The 22,510-nt window shown below is 36.8% G+C and overlaps 1 protein-coding gene across 1 annotated transcript in view; it reads left to right on the forward strand.

Moving 5' to 3' along the window:
• RPTOR (regulatory associated protein of MTOR complex 1) overlaps positions 1–22,510 on the forward strand; it is a 478,109-nt gene that overhangs the window by 401,514 nt on the left and 54,085 nt on the right. The window contains exon 25 of the mRNA XM_058165601.1: positions 20,616–20,721. Within this exon, the coding sequence (XP_058021584.1) occupies positions 20,616–20,721 (106 nt within the window). The remainder of the gene's footprint in view (positions 1–20,615; positions 20,722–22,510) is intronic.

Raw genomic sequence — 22,510 nt, forward strand, 5'->3', positions numbered from 1 at the left:
TTTTGCATGAGTATGGAGTTGAAGATGGTTGATGAATGCAATAAGAGTGATATACGATGGAAGTGAAACATGCATGATAATAAATGGAATGCTTGGTGAATGATTCAGCATTGAACAGGGAATAAGTCAAGAATGTAAGGTATCTACTTAATTGTTTAATGTTTGTAGGGATAAATATATGGAGTGCTTGCAGTGACAGTAGGGACATAAATGCATATATACTTTTATATGCAAATGATCCTGTGTTCTTGGCTGAGAATTCAAATTGTTTGCAGCAAATGTTAGATAGATTATATGAGGCATAAAAGAGCATAGAAATGAAAATGAAGGCATCAAAGACCCTGTTGAGTTTGACAGGGAAAATTAAGTGAACATTTGCAAGTAATATGTAAACGACAAAAAATAGGGGAAGTAGATGAATTTGTGTGCCTTTGTGGACTATTTAATAAATGTGGAAAAAATAGCTTGATACATTTTAGGGCACACAAATACTATCACAGATATAATGAGTACTATGCAGTCTGTTATATGAAATGGATACTTGAAAGAAGCAAAAATGATTATGTGTAAAAGCATGCTTTTGCCCACTATGGAATTATATGAGAAGAAATACAAATATAAATTGGTTACAATGGGAATGGCATAATTAAGAAGTTTGTGTGGTAGAACCATGAGAGATGGGAACAAGAATGGGAGATCATTAAAGAGAGATCCAACCTAAAACTAAGGAGAAATTTCCTGACAGTGAGAACAACTAATCAGTGAAACGATTGGCCTCCTGAAGTTGTGGGTGCTCCAACATTGGAGGTTTTCAAGATAAGACTAGACAGCCCTTTGTCCAGAATGGTATAGAATCTCCTGCCATGGGCAGGGGGTTGGACTAGAAGACCTCCAAGGTCCTTCCAACCCTATCATTCTATGTTCTATGTTCTACAAATGTAAGGCTAAATGCCAAAATAAGTAACCAGTACAAAATAGTTACACAATGAGATAGTCTTTCATATAAAAAGATTTCAGTAAAGATTGAATTACAAAATAATATATAAAGAAATAGTGGGAAGAACAAGGGAAAGGAGAAACTCATGATTGGATGGGGCTTATGAGATCCTGCAATGTTTAAATAAACATAGTATAGACAGGGTCAAAGTGAGATGGTTTACCAGCATAGAAAAGAATGGGGAATTATAGAGTATGATGTTAAGTCAACAATGTTTTTAATTTTAATAATGTTTTAAGCCAAATAATATTTTTAAATCTCAAATCTTTAAAAAAGTTTCCTTACTTTCCTTACTGCCTTATTTCTTCTTCTGTATTATGCATAATATTGCATTCCTCATAAGATAGATAGATAGATAGATAGATAGATAGATAGATAGATAGATAGATAGATAGACAGACAGACAGACAGACAGACAGACAGACAGACAGACAGACAGACAGACAGACAGATAGGTATAAAAGAGAGAGAGAGATTTCTGGGTGTAAGCCCTATAAAGAAAACTTTCACTTATATGCAGAAAACAAATACAACTTCTAGCTAATTCAAACTTGCTATATAAATCTTGTGTTCTGATACTATAACTTCTGTAAGGATGTTTAGAAATAATTTTGTATTACCTCTACTGTTTCAATATCCAGAAAGAATGGAGAAGTATTATGGGAACGTCCTTTTCCTAAATATGAAAGTACATAGTAGCTAAATTTTGCATTGCCAAAGAAACAGGGCAACGGTTGATGCAGGTATGAACATTGCTGTTTCTCCTTTTCAGTTAGGATTTTGATACAACAAATTTTGTAATTTGTTGACCATGATTGAAACAACAAGTTTTTTTACTATACATAGGCAAACAAAATTTACTGCAAAGCATATTCATCAGGGAGGCACAACAAAACCCTGCTCTGGGGTGTAAATGTACCTATATGATAACCTTGTTTAACGTAATTACGTCTTTTAAAAAATATACGGCGAATTACTTCTGCAGGTGAAAGCTATAGTTGAACAGCCAGAACTGTCACTAGCTGGGCAGAAAGCAAATCAAAGTCCAGTTATAATTCCCTAGATGATAGGCAGTAAATTGGCAATAGTTTCCGGCCCCCAAATTCCAACAATAGGAATAACTAGAAGATTCTTGTCACACTAAATTGAATTGCTGAAAGAAAACCCTTGAGGGAAATCCGAGAATAGATTTTTGAGTGAATTGTACACATAAGAGGTTCATGAGCTGAGCTCAGAGACTTTGTGCTTTATGGATAGATCCTTCCTGACTTAGCTGTTATTTTAAACCTGTATTTGCTTGGTAGATTCATAGTTTGGGTAAAAACCCATTTGGATCTAATGGGACTGATCTCTTCTCCAACATGCGATCTTTGTTAACATATTTGCTGCACGTCTGTGGGAGCAGTTTTCCCCAATGCTATCTAATGAGGAAGCACTATTTGGGGGAGATTTATAGAATGAATAAAATCTCTTGATAAAGAGCGCAAGCTATTGCCTGCAAGTCCTCCAGTGTGCTGTGATTAGATTTTTAAACGTGTGTTTTCCAATCACACAGATTCCTTGCATTACTGTTATTTTGCCTGTTTCCAGCAGTAAAAACACGTACAATAGTAACCTGTCTCACTGGAGTATGAATAAGAGATGAGTTGTATCCCAAACAATGCTATGTAAATTATGTATAATAATGAAACCAAAATTATCACAATGGTTTGGGAAAGATGGTTTCTAAGCAGCTGGCTGCACATTTTGTGCAAACAGCTGTATTTTCTAAAACTTTGCTTATTACTACAGAGAATTCTATTCAAAGAAAATCCTGCTCCCTCCTCTCTCATCTTGCTTTAGTGTTGTATGCGTATGTGTGTGTATGTGTGTGTATAGATAGATAGATAGATGGTTTCATTATCATTATTATACATAATTTATATAGCATACGCACACACATACACACACACATATATATACCTCCACCCAACTCAAACTGTACTCTGGAAAGTGTACAAAAAATAAATTCATCTTCCCCACTATGAAGCTGAGTTAATTCGCGGTGCTGATGTTATGTGTAATGTCATAAATAGGAAAATTTTATACTTTGCTCTTTATTAATTTTTCCCATTAATCCTATCTCATATATAATGGAATAAGATAGCTAGAAAAGATGAATGACTGAATGTAGATTGGACTAAGTGTAAGGATTTTATACAAATATAGCCCAGTTTTTAGCTTATATGCTATGAATTTGTTTATTGTGAAAAGCTGTAATATGTAAGCTCCTAGTTTGTTGTTTATTTAAGCAATACACTCCTACGCTACCTGAGAATATTGTGGTTGTCTCAGAAGAACTTCAGAACAAATATCTAAAATGCTTGACATTACATGAAAATATATCATAATGAATGGAACCCTGGCAGAATGAAGAGAATCCATTTGGATTCTGTGATCCCCATACAAAACATCGTAGAAAAAAAAGACATACTGAGAATAGAACAACGCTGTCACCTTAGATATCGAGAAAAATTAAATTGTGGTAGATAATAATACTAGGCCTAAGGTGTAATTTAATTCTAGCAAAATATTATTATCCGATTAGCAAAAGTCCATTCTTCATATGAGAAAATTATCCAGGAGTTTCAGTCATGTTTAATGAAGCATTATAATAATAGTTGACTCAGATTACACATATATTGACAGTTATGTTGTGCTCACAAGTAAAGTTTTCATAATAGTGCCATGGTTATGCAATGAATATTCAGAAGTATATCCTGGTAGCCCGAATAGGACCAGAGCTGTAATTTTATTCTTGATATGAATAACAAGAAGAGTGCTAAGCCTAAGAGTTATAATGCTTGCCGGAGTGAAAACCAAACCATAGCACTTGTATGAAAATAAACATTTGGTATTAGATAATATTGGGAAAAAATCTCAAAATAAACTGTCTCCATGGAAATCTACAGTGTGAGTTTATGGATTATTAATATAGTTCTAGTTACACATTCCAAAATGTGTATCAGAATGCAAACAAGGATCTTCTTTGCATACATGGGTTCATGTAATGAGATCTTCTCTTCTCACTTTCATCACCTCCCCTTCCAAAATCTGTTCAAATATCCACACATGATAGGGTTAGAGAGACAAAATGGCTTAGAGAATGATGATGAGGGAGATGAGGGAATTTGTTGGATAAACCTGATCAATAGCTCCGTAGAATGGGTATGCCATATTTTTCTGATACATAGAGTAATTTTTACTGATTATGTTGCAACAGGTGATAAGATAATGTAAGGAATCTGTTAAGGTTATTTATTTATTTCATACATTTATATGGCTGCCTATTTCATATATAGGTAGTCCTTGAATAGTGACCACAAGTGATACTGGCAACTCCATATTTAAACAAAGCATTGCTGAATGACTGTTAGTTCAGCTTTCTTTGGCTTTCCAGATGTGTGCAAATGCATGGATTGGTCATAAAAGTTACTTTTTCATCACTGTTGTAACTATGAATGGTCACTAAAGAAGTCAGTCACTAAGCAGAAGTTACCTGTACATAACCCTCAGTGGCTAACAGCTAAAAAAACAGAATAAAAATATAGTTTAAAAAACAAGTTTAAACAGTTCAAAATCAACTAGAACAACATAAAATAACATAGCAGCTGAGAAACGCAGTTAACCCAATCAAGACCAAGAAACAGGCTGACCCATATTATCAGGGCCCCAGGCATGATGCCTTGCTGTTTCAGCAGGGTCAAGGCACCTCTGATCTCCGAGAGACTGATATTCCAGAGGTCAAGTGCCCCAGCTCTCTTCTTGGGCCCCACCAGATGGCAATGGTTTGGAATCAATCTTGGAAAGAGTACGCAGGAGTACGACTATATAAGCCATATTCAACTATTTAAAGCAGTTGCATCTTTTCTTGGGAGTGGCTTCCACTGCCACAAATAATAAATAGGTTGCATAAAAGGCTGATCAGCATAAATAGATTTCTGTCTATGGCTTACCATCTGACTCATTTATTTTTATTCCAGGGTGCCTCTTTGCTGTTGGGCACTGCATCTTTTGGGGTTTACATCATCATTTGGAAATGAACTCTCGATCCCATTCCCTTCAGCTTTTTAGACAATGACCATATTTCAGAAGATCATTTATGAGAGAAGTCTTTTGTAAAAGTAAAATAAAGATCTCTCAGCAGTCTGCCTATTATTTTTAGGAAGACTAAACCTTATCTTGCTGTTATATTGATTATTACAACAGCACTTTATTTTCACTTAAAATAAATGATGTAGTTTACATTTGATGCTCCAGCTTATATTACAGGGGCAAATTTTGCCAAAGAGGGACAAAGAAAAAAGACGAAGAATCAATGAGTACGAAGCACTGGAGTGTATAATTATTACATGAAGAAACAACTATGGCTCTAGAGGGCATTTGGCTCATAATGACACAATCTGCAGTATTTGAAAAAAATATTTTTTTTAATAATGACTTGTATATTTTATAATAATAACAACAGAGTTGGAAGGGACCTTGGAGGGCAGGAAACCCTACACCATCTCAGACAGATGGTTTTGTTTTGTTGGTTGTTGTATGGTGTCTGGAGATGCTTTTGTTGAGATTGGGGACCATATAAGTGTAATAAATGCATAAATAAATTTGCAAAGCTGATTTTCCCTTTTTAATATTAATCACCAAAGCAATGGCTTAAGTAGTAAATAGTTGGTACTTCAGTCAGAAAACCTACATAAATAATTTTCTCCTAACACCTATAGCTTTTGTATGTACCAAGTGAAACATTTGGAAATGTTAGTAGTTTGGGATGTTTGCAAGCTTTAAGCATTTGGGTTCCCTGCACATCTTTTTGGACAAACTGAGATTTTCTATTTGTTTCCATATCCAAAGAATAGTATTTAAAAAAATTTAAAGAAAAAAATATAGGGTAATAATGGTTATTTTAACATTTGAAATGGGTAATATATAAGGTCCCAATTGTAATTAAAAGCATTTGTCTGCTTTTTGAAAATAACTTTTCACCAGAGTGGTACCTTATTAATCTATTAAATCACTCCAGACTCCTAATCAAAATGCATGCTTTTGTGCACATTGTCTATATGTGTTTTATGTGAGTACTTGAGTGCTTAACAAAACAGGGATTTAAACATATCTGCAGTGCTTTAAATTCCTTAAATTACAATGTTAAATAGAGAGGTTTTTCCAGCAGTAGAATGTAGAGAAGAAAAAGAATTACATTATGAAGCCTGTATCTCCTTAGAATATAGAACTGTTTCCAGAAATACCCCTAATACACATCTGCTTAAATCTACAAAATTATATTAAGTAAATTTCCTTCCCATTCTTTCCCACTGCCATTTCAAGATTACCACACTTGTTTAATGTCTTTATTTTAACTTCTGTTCTCTTTTTGGTCCTATTCTGAACTGTTGTGATCTTGGCTATATTTGCTGAAACCAAGAAATGTGAATATGTTTGGACATTTCATCTTTCCATTGTTCTTGCTCTGATAGGAGATTATGCAATTATACTTCCTATCCTCATGATTTTGTTTCGATCTTTGTCTGTCTTTCCTATCTTCGTAATTTTCCTTCAGTTGTATTGAAGAAATTAAGCACATGTTGTCTTCAGATGAATCAAGCTTCAGCTGACCAGTATGGCTAAAAGTGAGCCAAGTTTACATGTCTTTTTCAATTTTATAAATATTAATTGAATCATATCTAAAGGAGTATATATTATTTAACACCCCTGAATGGTATATATTGGTGGTGTAAATAAGCAAGCCCAGTTTGTTCTACCAAACAATTACATTGCAACATACTTTACATGCTCTTAAAATGCACGAAGGAGCTGCCTAGTAAATATGTTACTCAAGCCATTTGAGACATGTTGAAAGAAACTGAGAATTTTAAACTTGTACAGATAAGTGTGTATTTGTCTTGCTCTTTGGGCCATCCTTTTTTTTAATACTACAGTTGGAAATTCTTTTCTAATTCAATACCTAATTATTCTTGATTTTTTTCCCTTTAGAGTAAAATTACAGTCTCTGATATGATCTTGTGTGTTGTACTTGATTGAAAAACAGATACTTTTATATGAGAAATTGATGATTCCCCAAATACATAAAAGGCTATATTTAGTGTTGTCTAAGCAATAACCAACATTTCAGGTTATTTTGGTCTATTCCTTAACACTTAAAAAGAGAACCACAACTACAGAGATAACTTTCGGAACTCGGGTTTCCCATGTCTCCTAAACTTCATTTTTTTATTTTGCCTCCTTTCCACATTCCCTTGTCAAATATCATCTTGTCAAATGTCACCTCTCTTTTTCAGCAAGCAGTGCACTAATGATGTTTCTTTTACACTCTTTGTTTATCATGAGTGAGGTGTGATGGCTCAGCAGTTAAAACACATTGACCTTGTCAGCTGGAAAACTGCCAGCCTGGGTTTGAGATGGAAGTACCACATGTTGGGGTGAGCTCCAGTGGTGAAATGCACCGGTTCTGATGAGAACTCGTAATTCGGTAGCGATCGTGGCCGGTGGTTCGGTGATCCAGTAACGATCGCCGAACAACCGGCAACACCCGCCATCTGGATGTCATTACTTCCTGTTTTTAACCAGGAAGTAATATGGTTTTTACCTTCTGCGCATGCACAGAAGGTTTTGCGCATGTACAGAAGGTCGCGAGCGTGCATGGGTGGCTTGTGAACTTTCAAGCCAGTAAGGAAGGTAAGTAGATTTCACCCCTGGTGAGCTCCCATTCCTTGCCCCAACTCCTGCTCATCCAGCACTTCAAAAGCATGCAAATGTGGGTAGATAAATAGGTACCACTTTGGTGGGAAGTTTTCCATGTACCTTTGGCAGAGTCATGCTGATCACATGATCACAGAAAGGATCTTTGGACAGCACTGGCTACCTCAGCTAAGAAATGGAGATGAGCAGCACCTCCTAGAGTGGACACAAGTGGACATGGGAAATCTTTACGTTTTGTTTATCGTGATTGTGCGTCTGCAGTTGTATCTAGTGTCACATGGCAGCTTGTGACTGAGTCCCCCTGGCAGCCTCTTTTTGGATCAGGAGCTTCATCCTGAGACTGTTGTAATTGAGGGAGGTGAATGAAAAGAGGCTTTACCAAGGCCGTGCCTACAACTCCCTGTTTTGCTTTCTGGCTAATCAAAGCCATGGGTTCTGCTTCAGCTGCAACGAATTAGCCACTTGATTGGCCAAAGGGGAATATTCTTCAGACAAGTCAGATTGACAGACAGACGTAGGCTGAAAGGTATCCAAAGGAAATGCTTTAGGGTTGCTTCCTTATGACCCAGCTTGTATTTTCCTCTCATAAGAATGAATGAAGCCAACTGCAAGACTTGTCTGACTTCCTTTAAGCAGAATCAAACCTAATTAGTACAGGTAATCCTCAAGTTACGAGAGGTCACTTAGTGACCATTCGGAGTTATGCAATAAGACCCCCACCCAAGTGTTTATGACAAAGTTCAGAAATTACAAAAATTGGAATACCATGGCAGTTGTTTGCCCTTATGAATGATCGCATAGGCACTGCAACATTCACTCTATTCCCTCCACTTGAGGGAGACAAGAGCAGGACAATTTCCCTTCCAGCCTACTAGTCAGCTTGCAAATGCTTTTCGCACCAAGAGTGAAAGTTTCTGGGGGCTGTGATCTCACATGACTTCAGCAACCCATTCTCTGCAAAAGTGGGTGGGGGAGTCGAATTATGAATGTAATGGGCAGTCTCCATTACATTCGTAACTCGAGGATTACTTGCATTTGGGTATTAGGAAATCCCAAAATTTTAAGTAGACTGGATCAGTGAAATAGCATCCCCCAAGATACAATAGCAAATGACTTCCACATGCTGCCAGCAAAGCTATATGGCCATGCCTGCATGGTCACAAAGACTTTTTTTTTTTTTAAATAGATACAAAAGATATTGCACAGACCATGATGGCATCAGAAATGGCACATTCTTTTATAATGTTCTATAAAATAGTTTTTAAAATGCATCACAATTTAATACTGAATCTATGAAACAAGGTCTGTATTATTTGGTAATCAAGGAGGAAAATTACCATATGCTATCTTTTTCAATTACACTGTTTTTCATATAACTATGAATTCACATGCATGAAACCCACATTATTTTAATCCATATTGTTCTATCTCTCTCCTGCAAATACACACTAGGTTTACGAAGAAATAAAGACTTTTTCTGCCTTCTGGGAATTTTAATTAATTGCATTAACACAATGCTGAAATGTAAGCTAAATATCAATAGACAAGTGTTTTAGGTTATTTCGTGCCAGCTTTGTAGTAGCAAATGTAGCAATCGAAAAAGTGTTGAAGGAGAGGAGGGCATCGGATTTTTGTCAAGATTTTCCTTTTTTTACACAGGGGCTGATAAGGTTGTAAATCATCAGCTTGATTCAGAAATCAATAAGGCCATGATATATTGACTACCAAATCAAACTTTTTATCAGAAGAAAAAAAATTCATCCTTTCTGCTGGGTAGACTTGTAATTTATACTTGCAAGCATGTTCATTAAATGAAACCTGCCTTCACCATCACCACCTCCGGAATTCTGAAAATACTTAAAACTGAACTTGGAATTACATAAGCTGTTGTTCAGGTCTAAGAACAGATTCCAAGATCTGTTGTTTGAAAATTAGACAAAGTGTGACTGGAAAAATACTCCAGTGTAAATGTAGAGAACCATACTTAAAAGCATCCATAAAAATATTTGAAGAGTCCTGTTACCTAGTTTGGATAATGAAACGTCTGCAAGAAAGCAAGAAAGCTCAGAGAGCACCAAAGACTCCTCGTTTCAACCCTGAGCAACAAATATTCTCCTTTATTAATAAACATGTTTATTCTTTAACATTGGAGTGGTTGTGGCCAAAAGGAATTCTAAGAGGCGAGCTGTATAAAGCTTTGGATTTGAAAGCAGAAAGATCCTTTGCATTAGGTAGAATCCAAACAGTGAATCATTGGAGGGCACAGACCTCCTTTCCCAGAAATATTTTATTTTGTGTAGCTGCTTAGTAGTTAGTGCAGTCACCATCTGCCTTCCAAGGCATTTTCTCCTCTAACCCCAATATGGAGATAGACAGAAATTCCACAGCCTGAGGGCCTTACTAGCAAGTAGGAGAAAAAGGAGTTGATAAAAATGAATTGAATTTTGTATGCCATTTCCCGGCTCTGTAGTACTGAGGCATGTGACTAGGGAAATCATGCATACCCCTTTGAAAATCAGCTCAACCTCGCAGTGGATAATTAGTTCAGAGTTATCAGTGTTATAAATCCAGGGGAAAAGTGTGTGCGTTTGTGTGTGTACAGAAAAAAAGGAGGGCATAAATATTCCTTTTAACTGAAGTCTCGTGAAAAACATAATCGGTGCTGCAGAAATTAAATATACAATGCTACTAAAAGCCTTGTAGAAATAATACACAGAAAAAGAAGACTGAGCAAGTTAAAAGAAGCTGTTGGGTTGTGTCCAAGTCACAGAGTCAGTGGACTTACAAAGAGAAAATAAACCTCAAAAGCAATAAAGATCTTAATTACTATACACTTCCCAAATGAAAAAAAATATTTCTTATGTCCAATATTTTTAGCTAAATCTGTTCCTTATTCCTTAGGGAGAAACTGATCACTGCAGCAGTTTGCTTTCATAGAGGTTCCAGTTTTTTGTAGATTTCCTTCCCCTTTTATCAAAGGCTCAGATGAACAAAGCTGTTCTCTTCTTTCCCACCTCAGTACCCAGCTTCTGGCTTGAACTTAATTTTGGAGGGTTGCATAGTTTTTGCATACGCTTTGTGTTCTTTAATCTCACAATGTTTTCCACCTTCTTTGGGGATATATATAGATATACTTTCTTTGGCTATATTAATGTATGTTTTAAGGTTTGTTTAAAATGTGTTTCATATATTCAAAACAAATCCATTCATTTTTGCGGGGTTCTTTTCTTTTTTTCTGTTTTTTTGAAATACTTTGGGATTTTTAGAACAATAAAAATGTTTTTCCCCCACACTATTGTTTTCCTTTCCAATTAGCTGCTTGGAATCTTTCCTCTTGTTGCTCCTTGGGTGGAAACTAACAAAACCTTTTTTTTCTCCAGTAGAAAAAAGGGAATTGAGGTAATCTTATTGTGTAGCTACAATTATTCTCAGCCATGCCTCGAGCATAGCAAAGATGTGCAATGGGTATGTCTGAACTAGCAGGCCTGAGGGGGTGGCAGGCAGGCTGCAGACAATGAAGGTGCGTGAAAGGTTGTGAGGCGGGTGGAAAACCCATGGAAGAAATATTAGACATAAACAGCCAAAAGATCGAAGGGGAGGTCCTTCATAGTTGATTTCCTAAATGGCAACTCAGTTCAGGTGGCAAGAATCAGAACTAAAGAATCCCAGGGCAGGAAGAGACCTTGGTGATCTTCTAGTCCAATCCCCTGCCCAAGGCCGGTGACCCTAAACCAGTCGTGGGATTCAAATAATTTAACAACCGGTTCTCTGCCTTAATGATTTCTTCCAACAACCGGTTCACCAAACTGCTCAGAAAGTTAATAACCGGTTCTCCCAAAGTGGTGCGAACTGGCTGAATCCCACCACTGCCTTAAACCATCCTGTACAAATGGTTATCCAATCTATTTCACCTTCCACTTCAATAAATGAGTGTAGAAAATTCCTATTGCAGTTTCCAAAAATTCAATAGTAGTGTTAAAATGTTAAAGATTGAAACCTTTGTCTTTGATCATGCCCAGTTTGGAGAGGGGGCTTGTTAGCATGGTAGCCTGCCCGTTCACTACAACTACACTACAACTACAACTGTCCACATCTCTTCCTTGGGTTGTGCAGTCCCAGGAAAAGATATATTTGGTTTACACACAAATATTTCAAATCATGTTTTTGCCTCCAGTTCAAAACACTGCATTGCTGCGATCAAGAATATAAAGTGTTAAGGAAAAAAGCTTCGGAAGAAACAGATTTGACACTGGGAATCAGTACAGTGATTCCTATAAAGTGATTTGTTGCTGCAACTGATAAATCTACTGCCTGTCACTATTTCCTCAACCTTCTCTGATTGTTTTCATCTTGATCTGGGTAAAGAGCAGAACAGCTTCATTAGCTTTTACATGAGACAGCTCGGTAGATGTCTTTTTCTGAATTGTAATTGGTTTCTTTCTGAATGGAGGCCAAAAAGTATTAGAAATCCGCAGCTTATCATAATCCTAATCATCTAACACTATTCCAAACGCCCACACACTTCTGGGAAACCCACATAGGAGAGAATAGAACAAAAGCTTATATTTCATTTATCACAGACAGGCTTTTTTAAAGACAGAAGGAAGCATAGGCAAGGCGAATGAAGCATGTGGGAAGCCCTACTGGCAGACCCACGGTCCATCAAGCCCAGGATCTTACATTTTGCAGGGTAGGCCAAGTCTCTCGGGAAGCTCACAAGAGGGCACACAAAGGCAGTTGGCCTTTCCCAACAATTGATGTAGGTGAGTTAGAACTCTGCTTAGCCATCTGCACTAAGCCAGATGGTTCTTTGTCATGTCATTTAAGCCAGTAACTTCACTACCTTAGCGGAGTGAACACCATGTGCTAATTAGACCTTGAATGAAGAATATTTTCTCTTAAATCTCCTGTGTCAGTTTTGCTGGTTGGCCCTCAGTTCCAATATAATACGTGAGGCAGAAACATTTGTCTGTCTCCTCATTCTTTATTTGCTTTATAAATCTGTACTCTGCTCTCACTTTAATCATCAGGTTTCTTCCCCACTAAAAAATCCCAAATATTTTAATCTTTAATCACAAAAGAAATGTTTCTGCATCGGGGATCTGGCCAGATTATTCATTTTTAATTTTTATTTTATTTATTTCGTTAAACTGTGCATTTGGTTGAATCAGCAGAGCCCCTCTCTTGGCTTTTTCATTTCCTTATCTGCACCTTAATTGCCTCCAAATGGTCTGCAGATGTTTTTTTTCTGTGCAGCTAGGATCAAATGTTGCATCTGTCTTAAGAAGATGTCTGATAGTGCATCCTAATTTGGAGTACAAAAAAGATTTTTTTAAAAAAAAAAATCCAGACAATTATTTATTAATTAAAGTTGTGTGAACATTAGCTGAAAAGAAGTTGTTGAAAATGGAAGAATAGCCAGAGGGTACTGATGACTGCCTACTAAAAAGACTAGATGGCAAAGGATGTGGTGGCTCAGTGCCTAAGATGCTGAGCTTGTTGATCAAAAGGTCAGCGGTTCAAGTCCCTAGTGCCACGTAACGGGTGAGCTCCCGTTACTTGTCCCAGCTTCTGCCAACCTAGCAGTTCAAAAGCATGCAAAAAATGCAAATAGAAAAATAGGGAACACCTTTGGTGGGAAGGTAACAGCGTTCTGTGCACCTTTGGCGTTTATGCCGGCCACATGACCACGGAGACATCTTCAGACAGTGCTGGTTTTTCAGCTTTGAAATGGAGATGAGCACCACCCCCTAGAGTTGGGAACGACTAGCACATATGTGCAAGGGGAACCTTTACCTTTACCTTTACCTGGAGGGCAGTGAAGACCAACAATTCACTTTCTAAAAACATTTGCCACCTGCAAGGCATGTAAATTTCCTTTTGTTTGTGCATGTATAGTATGACTCTCATTTTTCAGAGCAATAAAGCTAAGGCACCTATTAGCATAGACATGAGTTATTTTGAAGAAGGAGCAGGATACTTTTGCAGTCCAGTTTTATTAGGAATATATAAATCAAGAAGAAGCTTAATCAGGTTTTTGCACACTGGGTTGCAATGCAGCTGGCAATTCAGCACCAAAGAGCTACATATAAATTATCCTACTGAATATGGGTATAAACATATGGACTAGGACTGAACAACATATACGCTTACATTGATTCAGTAAAGATACAACTTCTAGATGAAGTACAGTCAGATCATCTCCACTTGCCTTTCACTTAATCCACTTCCAGTCTTACAGAGCTGAGCTGAACTTCACAGTTGGGGAAGATATCCCGACCCAGACGTATATTACTATTTGGGGCTGTACTCTATTTCATTGCTAGCTTGTTTTGTGAGAATGCAGTTGCAATAGTCTACAGGTAGTCCTTGACTTATGACCACAATTGAGCCCAACATTTCTGTGGCTAAGTAAGACATTTGTTAAGTGAATTTTGCCCCATTTATGACCTTTCTTGCCACAGCTGTTAAGTGAATTACTGCAGTTCTTAAATTGTACAGTGAATCTGGTTTCCCCATGGACTTGTCAGAAGGTCACAAAAAGATGACCACATGAACCTGGGGCACTGCAACTGTTAGAGTCAGTTGCCGAGTGTTTAAATTTTGATCACATGATCATGGGGATGCCACAATGGTCACGTAAAAAATGGTCATAAGTCACTTTTCAGTACTATTGTAGTTTTGAATGGTCACTAAGTGAACTATTGTAAGTCAAGGACTACCTGTACTTTCTTCTCCCAACTTCTGGATTTGTTAACTGACCACAGCCAACCCTCCTGTCATTCTTAAATGACTTGATCTATTTTTCCTCCATCCTTTTATTTCTTCCTTGGCTTTTGCCTTTTAAAGCACTTCCAGGCTTTTCTGTCCCTCCTTTTTCCTTCTGTGTTGTATTTAATACCTCCTCCAATAATATAGCTGCTCAATCTCAGCTTTTAAGTGTTATTTGTTTACTATCCTCTAGCTCTGTTCACAATCACCTCTTCCTTGTCAACTTATGTCGTATCCCCATGAACGTTGCTCTGCCCCTGTACCCCTCATTTCTTGCTGGCCTCCTCTGATTGCAGCTTAAAGCCATTTACTTTCTTGTTACCACCTTTTCATATCTTATAATACATTACTGTAAAATTTTATTTTTATTTTTATTTTATTTATCATATTTGTATACCGCCCTATCTCCCTAGGGACTCAGGGCGGTTCACAGGCAAATAAAAGGTACATATAAATACAGAGTAAAATAACAGTTAAAAAACTTATTCTACATGGCCCAATTTTTTAAAAACAATATAAATAATAAAACCCATTAAAACCAATATAAAATTTAAAATCTAATCCAGTCCTGCACAGATGAATATATATGTTTTAAAATGAGGTATTCATTAAAGTGTAATGTTTCTCTACTTGAATATGTTTAGATGCATTTTAACTTGAGATTGGTTATTCCATGCTGCTGCTGTCTGTTTGTCATTCGCCATGTAATAAACCTTACATTGTTGCCAAAAAAAAAAAAACCTGCTGGGAAAAAAAATTAAAAAATCAGTTATCTAGCAAAGTAATTTCTGTTATGATTTGTTTGAAAAAGATGGGCTGCCCAAGAAGCAATTTGCATAGTAATATGATTGGACTTGGATTGATTATATTTTTACTGGGTAGGTTGAGTCCATGTGATATGAGTTTGATGATTATCCTCGATTACGTAGAATTGTAGAGAGGAAAATCTTCAAGGTTGTTCGTTTACATTCTTTCCTTGATTTGAAATCTGCAATTCAGGATATTGCCACAGTATTTTTGACAGATGGCTATCCAGCCTGGACCACATTCAAATATCTCAAATTATTAGAATGTTTCCACTAATATTTAGCCCACATTTGCTTTCCTGACCTTTGAAGCAACAGAGAGCAGTTATCTTTGTATTTAATATGTCTAGATACTGATGACCAATCTAAATGATTTCACTTAAATACTTGAGGTACAGTCCTTTTTTTTATGATGTTAAAAAGAAACCACTTCTGATTTTTTTAATAACAACAAAATCAAATCTGTCTGGGCGCCATATCGGTTTCTAAGTTACACTGGCTTTCTTTTCAGCAAAATGTTCATCATGTCATGAATAATAATTTCAAAAGAGATGGGCATGAAAGCAGAAGAGCTTAACTTGAATATTTGTCTTTGAAAATAGCAAGCCTAATTAGAATAATCAAAGACACTGTTCTCTTATCTTCTTCATTAAAAATTATTATTATTTCATTAAAATGTGTATTTTCATGCAAACAATGCAGCTGCATATTTTTTTTCAGAACACTTCCAAATCCTTGATCAGAACCAGCTTTGATGCTGCTGATAAAAGCCATGAGCTTTGCATATTTGATGCCTTGGGTCAGTAACGATAGCTGTTGATGACTGAGTGATGGATTTGGGTTGAGCTTTATTTTAATTTATTTTTTAAAAATAGTTGTAAACTACTGTCATTGCAAAATGCAGGCAGTTTTAAGAACTGAAAGGGATTCTTTCAGCTAAAATAGAAATTGCTTGCAGTTGGAAAGCTACCTGATTAAGCTATCCCTTAATCAGTAGGACCATCATTTATAGAAACTAGCTTTAATGAGCAAGTTAGCGTGTCAGATCTCTACACCAAGTGGTTTCAAGCAAATTCTGTCATAAGAAAGAGTACCAATTTAAAGATCAAAGAGGCTTGGGTAAGCTACTCTTGCCAGAAGCCTTTTCTTTTTCAGCCGATGCATTTTCCTTATTTCATCTCCAGATTTAGATAGTTTTTGCTGATGTTTTTAAACGTTAACATTAAAAGTAGATTTATGTTTATTAACTGGTGTTCACTGAATTTTAAGCAGGTAGGTTGGCTATGTAGCATCAAGCAGAATTTCCAATTGAAATAATGGCAATAGAAAATAATCAAGTGAGGCCACATATGGCAGTTTTGTCAGTCACGCAGTGGTGGTAACCAAATCAGAACCATTCAGAGTCATACTACTGTTTGATTAATTGATCATTCATTCATTGGATTTCTATAGCCACCCAACTCAACCCAATGATTCTTGGTGGCTTACCATTATGAAATTCTAAAACAGTTTAAACATTAAAACAGTAAAACATCCACACAATACATAAGTACCACCTGCAGCTGTGATGATTACTCAGCTAATAATAAAACCAAGTAACAGGACCCCTCACACATTCCGAACCCCAGGCCCGGGTACATAGCCAAGTTTTTAAAGCTTTGCAAAAAGTCAACAGGGTTGGAGCCAATCTAATCTCCAAGGGTAGAATGTTCCATAAGGCAGGGGCTACAGCAGAGAAAGCCCTTTTTCTAGTTTCCACCAATCTACATGGGCAGACAGGATCTGCAGCATGCCTAGTTTGTTTATTTGGACAAGTAGAAAGTCTTGGGAAAAGATGGTCTTTCAGGTAATCTGGTCCAAAGAGACATAAGGCTATAAAGGTGAATGAAAATATTACTCTTGTTTAAACCAAACAAGGGACTGCTTTAATTTCTCTCTAAATTCCTTCCTCCTTTTTTCTTCCCCATTTAGAATGACTCTATGGAGGCTACAGTATCAAATTTAATTTCATAATAAAAACAGCTTTTTTTTCCATTAAATAAAAACGACCACTTAAAAAGGACAGAAAAGTCACAAAACAAATCATGTTGCAAAACTTGGTTATGCTTTAAAATGTTAATTTTGCGTGAAAAATTCTTTTAAAAGAATATAATCAATATCTCATCAATAACCTTATAAGATACCATAGAAAAAGATGGCTCTCCATCTCACCAATCCCTGAGGATAAAAACATTGCCTAAGTAATGTGCTATGATAGCTGCCTAGGATTAGAACTGAGGGAATACTATTGAATTGACCTAGCGTTAAAGCCTTGCAATTTGTCAATGATATGGTATGGGAAAGGTAGGTGGCAGAAGCAAAGTGAATCCTGCATACAAACAACTGAAAACTGAATTCCTTTTCCTTTCTTTAAAGAGTTCTAAAGACAATGTGATAACACATTCAGAACATCAATTTATTTATTTTATTTTACTGATTTATATCCCGTCTTCTGTATTTTTGCAAATAACTCAAAGCAGTGAACATATCCAACATAACCTTCCTTTCCCTATTTTCCCTACAACAACAACCTTGTGAGATGGATTGGGCTGAGAGAAAGTGATTGGCCCAATGTCACTCAGTTGGCTTTCATCACAGGCAGTACTAGAACTCACCGTCTCCCAGATTCTAGCCTGGTACCTTAGCCACTAGTTCAAACAGATTTTCTTTAGGTTCTTTTCCACATAGATTGAAGTTTGTCTTCTGAAATTAAAGGACCTAAATCAGCTTGTGTGAAGATAAATTTCAGCCAGAGATTGAGGAAATGTAGCACCGGATTTGATGCACATTAGAGCAGGGCTCCCCAGCCCCCCGGGCCATGGACCACCAGTGAGCCACGGCCCGTTGGGAACTGGACCACCAAAGCAGCAAGTGAGCACACGAAGCTTCATTTGCACATGTGTGGGATTTAGGTTGCACGCACAAAACCATTTCCCCCACTGCCAAAGCTGCTGCCTGTCCAGGAATCAAAAGTTTGGGGATCCCTGTATTTGAGAACTACAAAAACAAAATATCAGAACACAGTTCATGCCCTTTGTAAGAGCAAATTTGGATTCTGCACCACAGCTAGAAAACCAGATTTGTTTCATAACATGTATGGCACAAAGCCTAGTATAGAAAAATGTATATATAATATATAAATGAATATAATGTATATAAAATGTATATATAGTAACATCCGCACTTCCCTAAGATCCCTCAATTTGGGGGCAACTTTCCCCTGATAATGTTTGAAAGACTACCATCAAATAATTAAAGTAATTATTTAATTAATTAAATATTTAATTAAATTCCCTTCTAATTGTGACCTGTTGGATTTTTCCATCAGAGAGAGAGTGGCATTTCTGTACAAAAAGAAAAAGTAAATTGATATTTGTTAATTGTATAGTTAATTGGTTTACATTTAATTATAATTATATTTTATGAAGCATTCTGATTATAGTTACTGTGATTACCTTGAAAAAGCTGATTAACAAAGGGGAAGTCATCCACCAGTTTCTATAGATTTTTTTTGTAATGAAAGCTTGTTCATTCAGGCGAAGGGAATTTTTCATTCTCCTCCTTTCCAGAATGTTTTAATTCTATCAGGATTTGAGAACAATATTTTACTTTATTTTTGCAAGTAGACCGCAAAGCATCTTTTGCTTTCAGCATGCTGATTCTACTCACTGTGGTTTTAAAGTAGACAAGGTAAACCCTGTTTCTCAACTACTATATTTCCAGTTGTGCAAAAAGAAACCACAGAATTCCCCCCACGGGATTATCTGCAATCATCTGCTACACCTTCTGCATTTATGTTTCCCTGAGACATGCTTCATGATGCCATGTATTTGAAAAGAATAATGTAAAAATCCCATTCTCTGCTTTTAAATGGAAGAAAGCTTTAGAGACCGACATTAAAATGGCTCAGTGCCTTTGTTGATTTATGCAAGCAGCCACTAGATTCAAACTGATCTGCTATAATAAGTCATTTATATAAGCTTCCTCAATTTACATGGCTCTTTAAAAATAACAGGAGGCTCGCTCTCTATTCATATGAGAACTTACAGCCAGAAAAAGACATGCTACAAGGCTTAGATCTTATTAAGCTGCAGCTTTTAAAATATTGGTTGATGAATCACATGATTTACAAATCCTGGGCTTAAAATGTGCATTTTTAAAGAGCTGTTCCCTACTGAGAAGATTCTAATTCTCACATGATTAATGTGTGGAGTTTGCATTCGTGCAGCGCATCTTTTCTTTTCTTTTCATACTGCCTGTCTTTATCTTCCCTGCAATTTTCAAGGGAGAATGTCACTTTCCTTAGGCTTCGTGAAAATAATTACCTGTGAAAGTAATGTATAATAATTTATATTAATTGATTAAAAAGCATAGCAGAAGCTTCGATTAGCCTGGAACTAAACAATTTATAACATTAGACTCCAAAGGTGACACATGTTTAAGTGCACAAAACCATTTGCCTGTTACTTCTCTTAGTCAAGCCAAACTGAAGAGTCTCCTCACAGCAGAAATAAAGAAGGAAGTGAATATATTTATTTATTAGCTTTATAGTAGATCTCACCTTTATTTTATATGACGGACAGCATATATAATGTACAAGCCTTCTATTTCCTCACAACAACCTGTGTGGTAAGTGGTACTGAGGAAGAGTGAGCGATCCAACGTTACCCAGCTGGTTTCCATACCTAAGAGATGAATATAACTCATGGTTTCTCAGTTATTAGTCCAACTTCTTAGCCAGTACACCTGAGGAGTGTGGTGGCTCCCAGGGTTAAGATGTTGGGTTGGAGGTTAACAAGACCATGTTTGAGATCTGGGTGCTGCTGCATGGTGGATGAGCTCCCGTCATTTGTTCCAGCTCCTTGACGGACACATAAAAGGAGCTCCCACAGATGTCCCCTGGGGCAATGGTGATGTCACTGGTTAATCCTTTCAACATGGAAGTGCCTCTTACACGAATGGGACGGGGGACCAGTACACTAAACCACCTCAGAAATTAAACTGGAGTGGCATACACGGCTATTTATTTTTGTTTATTTGTTAAATTTATATGCTGCCTGTCTTGCAGTGGGGCTACTCTAGGCAGCTTACAATAATAAAAAAAGAAAATGAAAGGACTGCAAAATAAAAGAACACTAAAATAAACAATGAAAAAGAGCACAGTGAGAATATATACCAAGCCTCTGCCTTTGTTTTGCTTTGTAATTGTCCTGCTCTCATGTCTTTTCATTACTGCTTGATAGATTCCCGAAGAGCATGATTTGGAGAGCCAGATCCGCAAAGAGAGGGAATGGCGATTTCTGCGCAATGCTAGAGTTCGAAAGCAAGCACAGAAAATTATCCAAAAAGGTGATTTCCCCCCTTTCTTCTTGTCTTTTCTGATGCCCCAAAAGAAAAAAATGGCCATTTTTTCCCACTATGAGTATGTGCTCCATCCTGCTTCAACAACGTACCCTTGAGCCTCAATACTAATCATTGATCTTTGGTGCCAGCCTGGCTAATCTGATTATGTGCTCCTCAGACATCTGGCATACTATTCTATGAAGATAAAGTAGAAGTTATATCTCAATTACAAGAAAGGATGTCGCAAGCTAAATGGCAATTTTTCCCACTGCCGCTAAAAGGCAGAATTAAAGTATGATAACGTCCCTAATGCTTTCAAAGTTTTCTGCAGTTTCTTATGTATTGACATTCTTTACCTTTATAGATTTTTCCGCCCCGACTGTGTCTTTGGATTCAAGTCTATTCTGTGCTTTATTGAAAAGTCACCTGACTTCTTTACAACTCTTTATGTATTTGCAAATTATTGTTTAAGAATAATTAAGGTTATTTGAGTTACTTGCATCTTGCTGATTAACCTCCTAAATTTTGCATAGCAATAGCTAGACATGACATTTGAAAAATAATGAGAAATAGATTTTGTAATAATAAGAATGGTGAGTCAGAGGGAGTGAATATGTGTTGCTCACCTACATTTTGAGCACGACATAAGATGTTTTTTTTTAGCAAGAATATTAGAGAGTGGGTGCTTTCCCATCTTGAGTTATCAGCTGGCAAAAGATTAGTGCAAAACATTAGTCTTCTGAGAGATGATCTGTCTCTTACGTGTAGTTTGGTTCTTCTGTAATTGAAGTGACTTCATTCATCGTCATTGGTTTGGGAGGATTTTTGGAGGTAGGGTCTTTCTTCTATGCTTACTGTACACCCCCACACCCGCTTTTTTCTGCACTTAAGGGTTTCTCGTGGCAAAACTAGCTTTTGTGTGAGTCGGTCCTCGTCCTTAAGACCTGTTAGCCTTTTGTTTTGCTTTGTAATTGTCCTGCTCTCATGTCTTTTCATTACTGCTTGATAGATTCCCGAAGAGCATGATTTGGAGAGCCAGATCCGCAAAGAGAGGGAATGGCGATTTCTGCGCAATGCTAGAGTTCGAAAGCAAGCACAGAAAATTATCCAAAAAGGTGATTTCCCCCCTTTCTTCTTGTCTTTTCTGATGCCCCAAAAGAAAAAAATGGCCATTTTTTCCCACTATGAGTATGTGCTCCATCCTGCTTCAACAACGTACCCTTGAGCCTCAATACTAATCATTGATCTTTGGTGCCAGCCTGGCTAATCTGATTATGTGCTCCTCAGACATCTGGCATACTATTCTATGAAGATAAAGTAGAAGTTATATCTCAATTACAAGAAAGGATGTCGCAAGCTAAATGGCAATTTTTCCCACTGCCGCTAAAAGGCAGAATTAAAGTATGATAACGTCCCTAATGCTTTCAAAGTTTTCTGCAGTTTCTTATGTATTGACATTCTTTACCTTTATAGATTTTTCCGCCCCGACTGTGTCTTTGGATTCAAGTCTATTCTGTGCTTTATTGAAAAGTCACCTGACTTCTTTACAACTCTTTATGTATTTGCAAATTATTGTTTAAGAATAATTAAGGTTATTTGAGTTACTTGCATCTTGCTGATTAACCTCCTAAATTTTGCATAGCAATAGCTAGACATGACATTTGAAAAATAATGAGAAATAGATTTTGTAATAATAAGAATGGTGAGTCAGAGGGAGTGAATATGTGTTGCTCACCTACATTTTGAGCACGACATAAGATGTTTTTTTTTAGCAAGAATATTAGAGAGTGGGTGC

The sequence above is a fragment of the Ahaetulla prasina genome, chromosome 2, assembly GCF_028640845.1.
Source record: "Ahaetulla prasina isolate Xishuangbanna chromosome 2, ASM2864084v1, whole genome shotgun sequence".
NCBI classification, from domain to species: domain Eukaryota; kingdom Metazoa; phylum Chordata; class Lepidosauria; order Squamata; family Colubridae; genus Ahaetulla; species Ahaetulla prasina.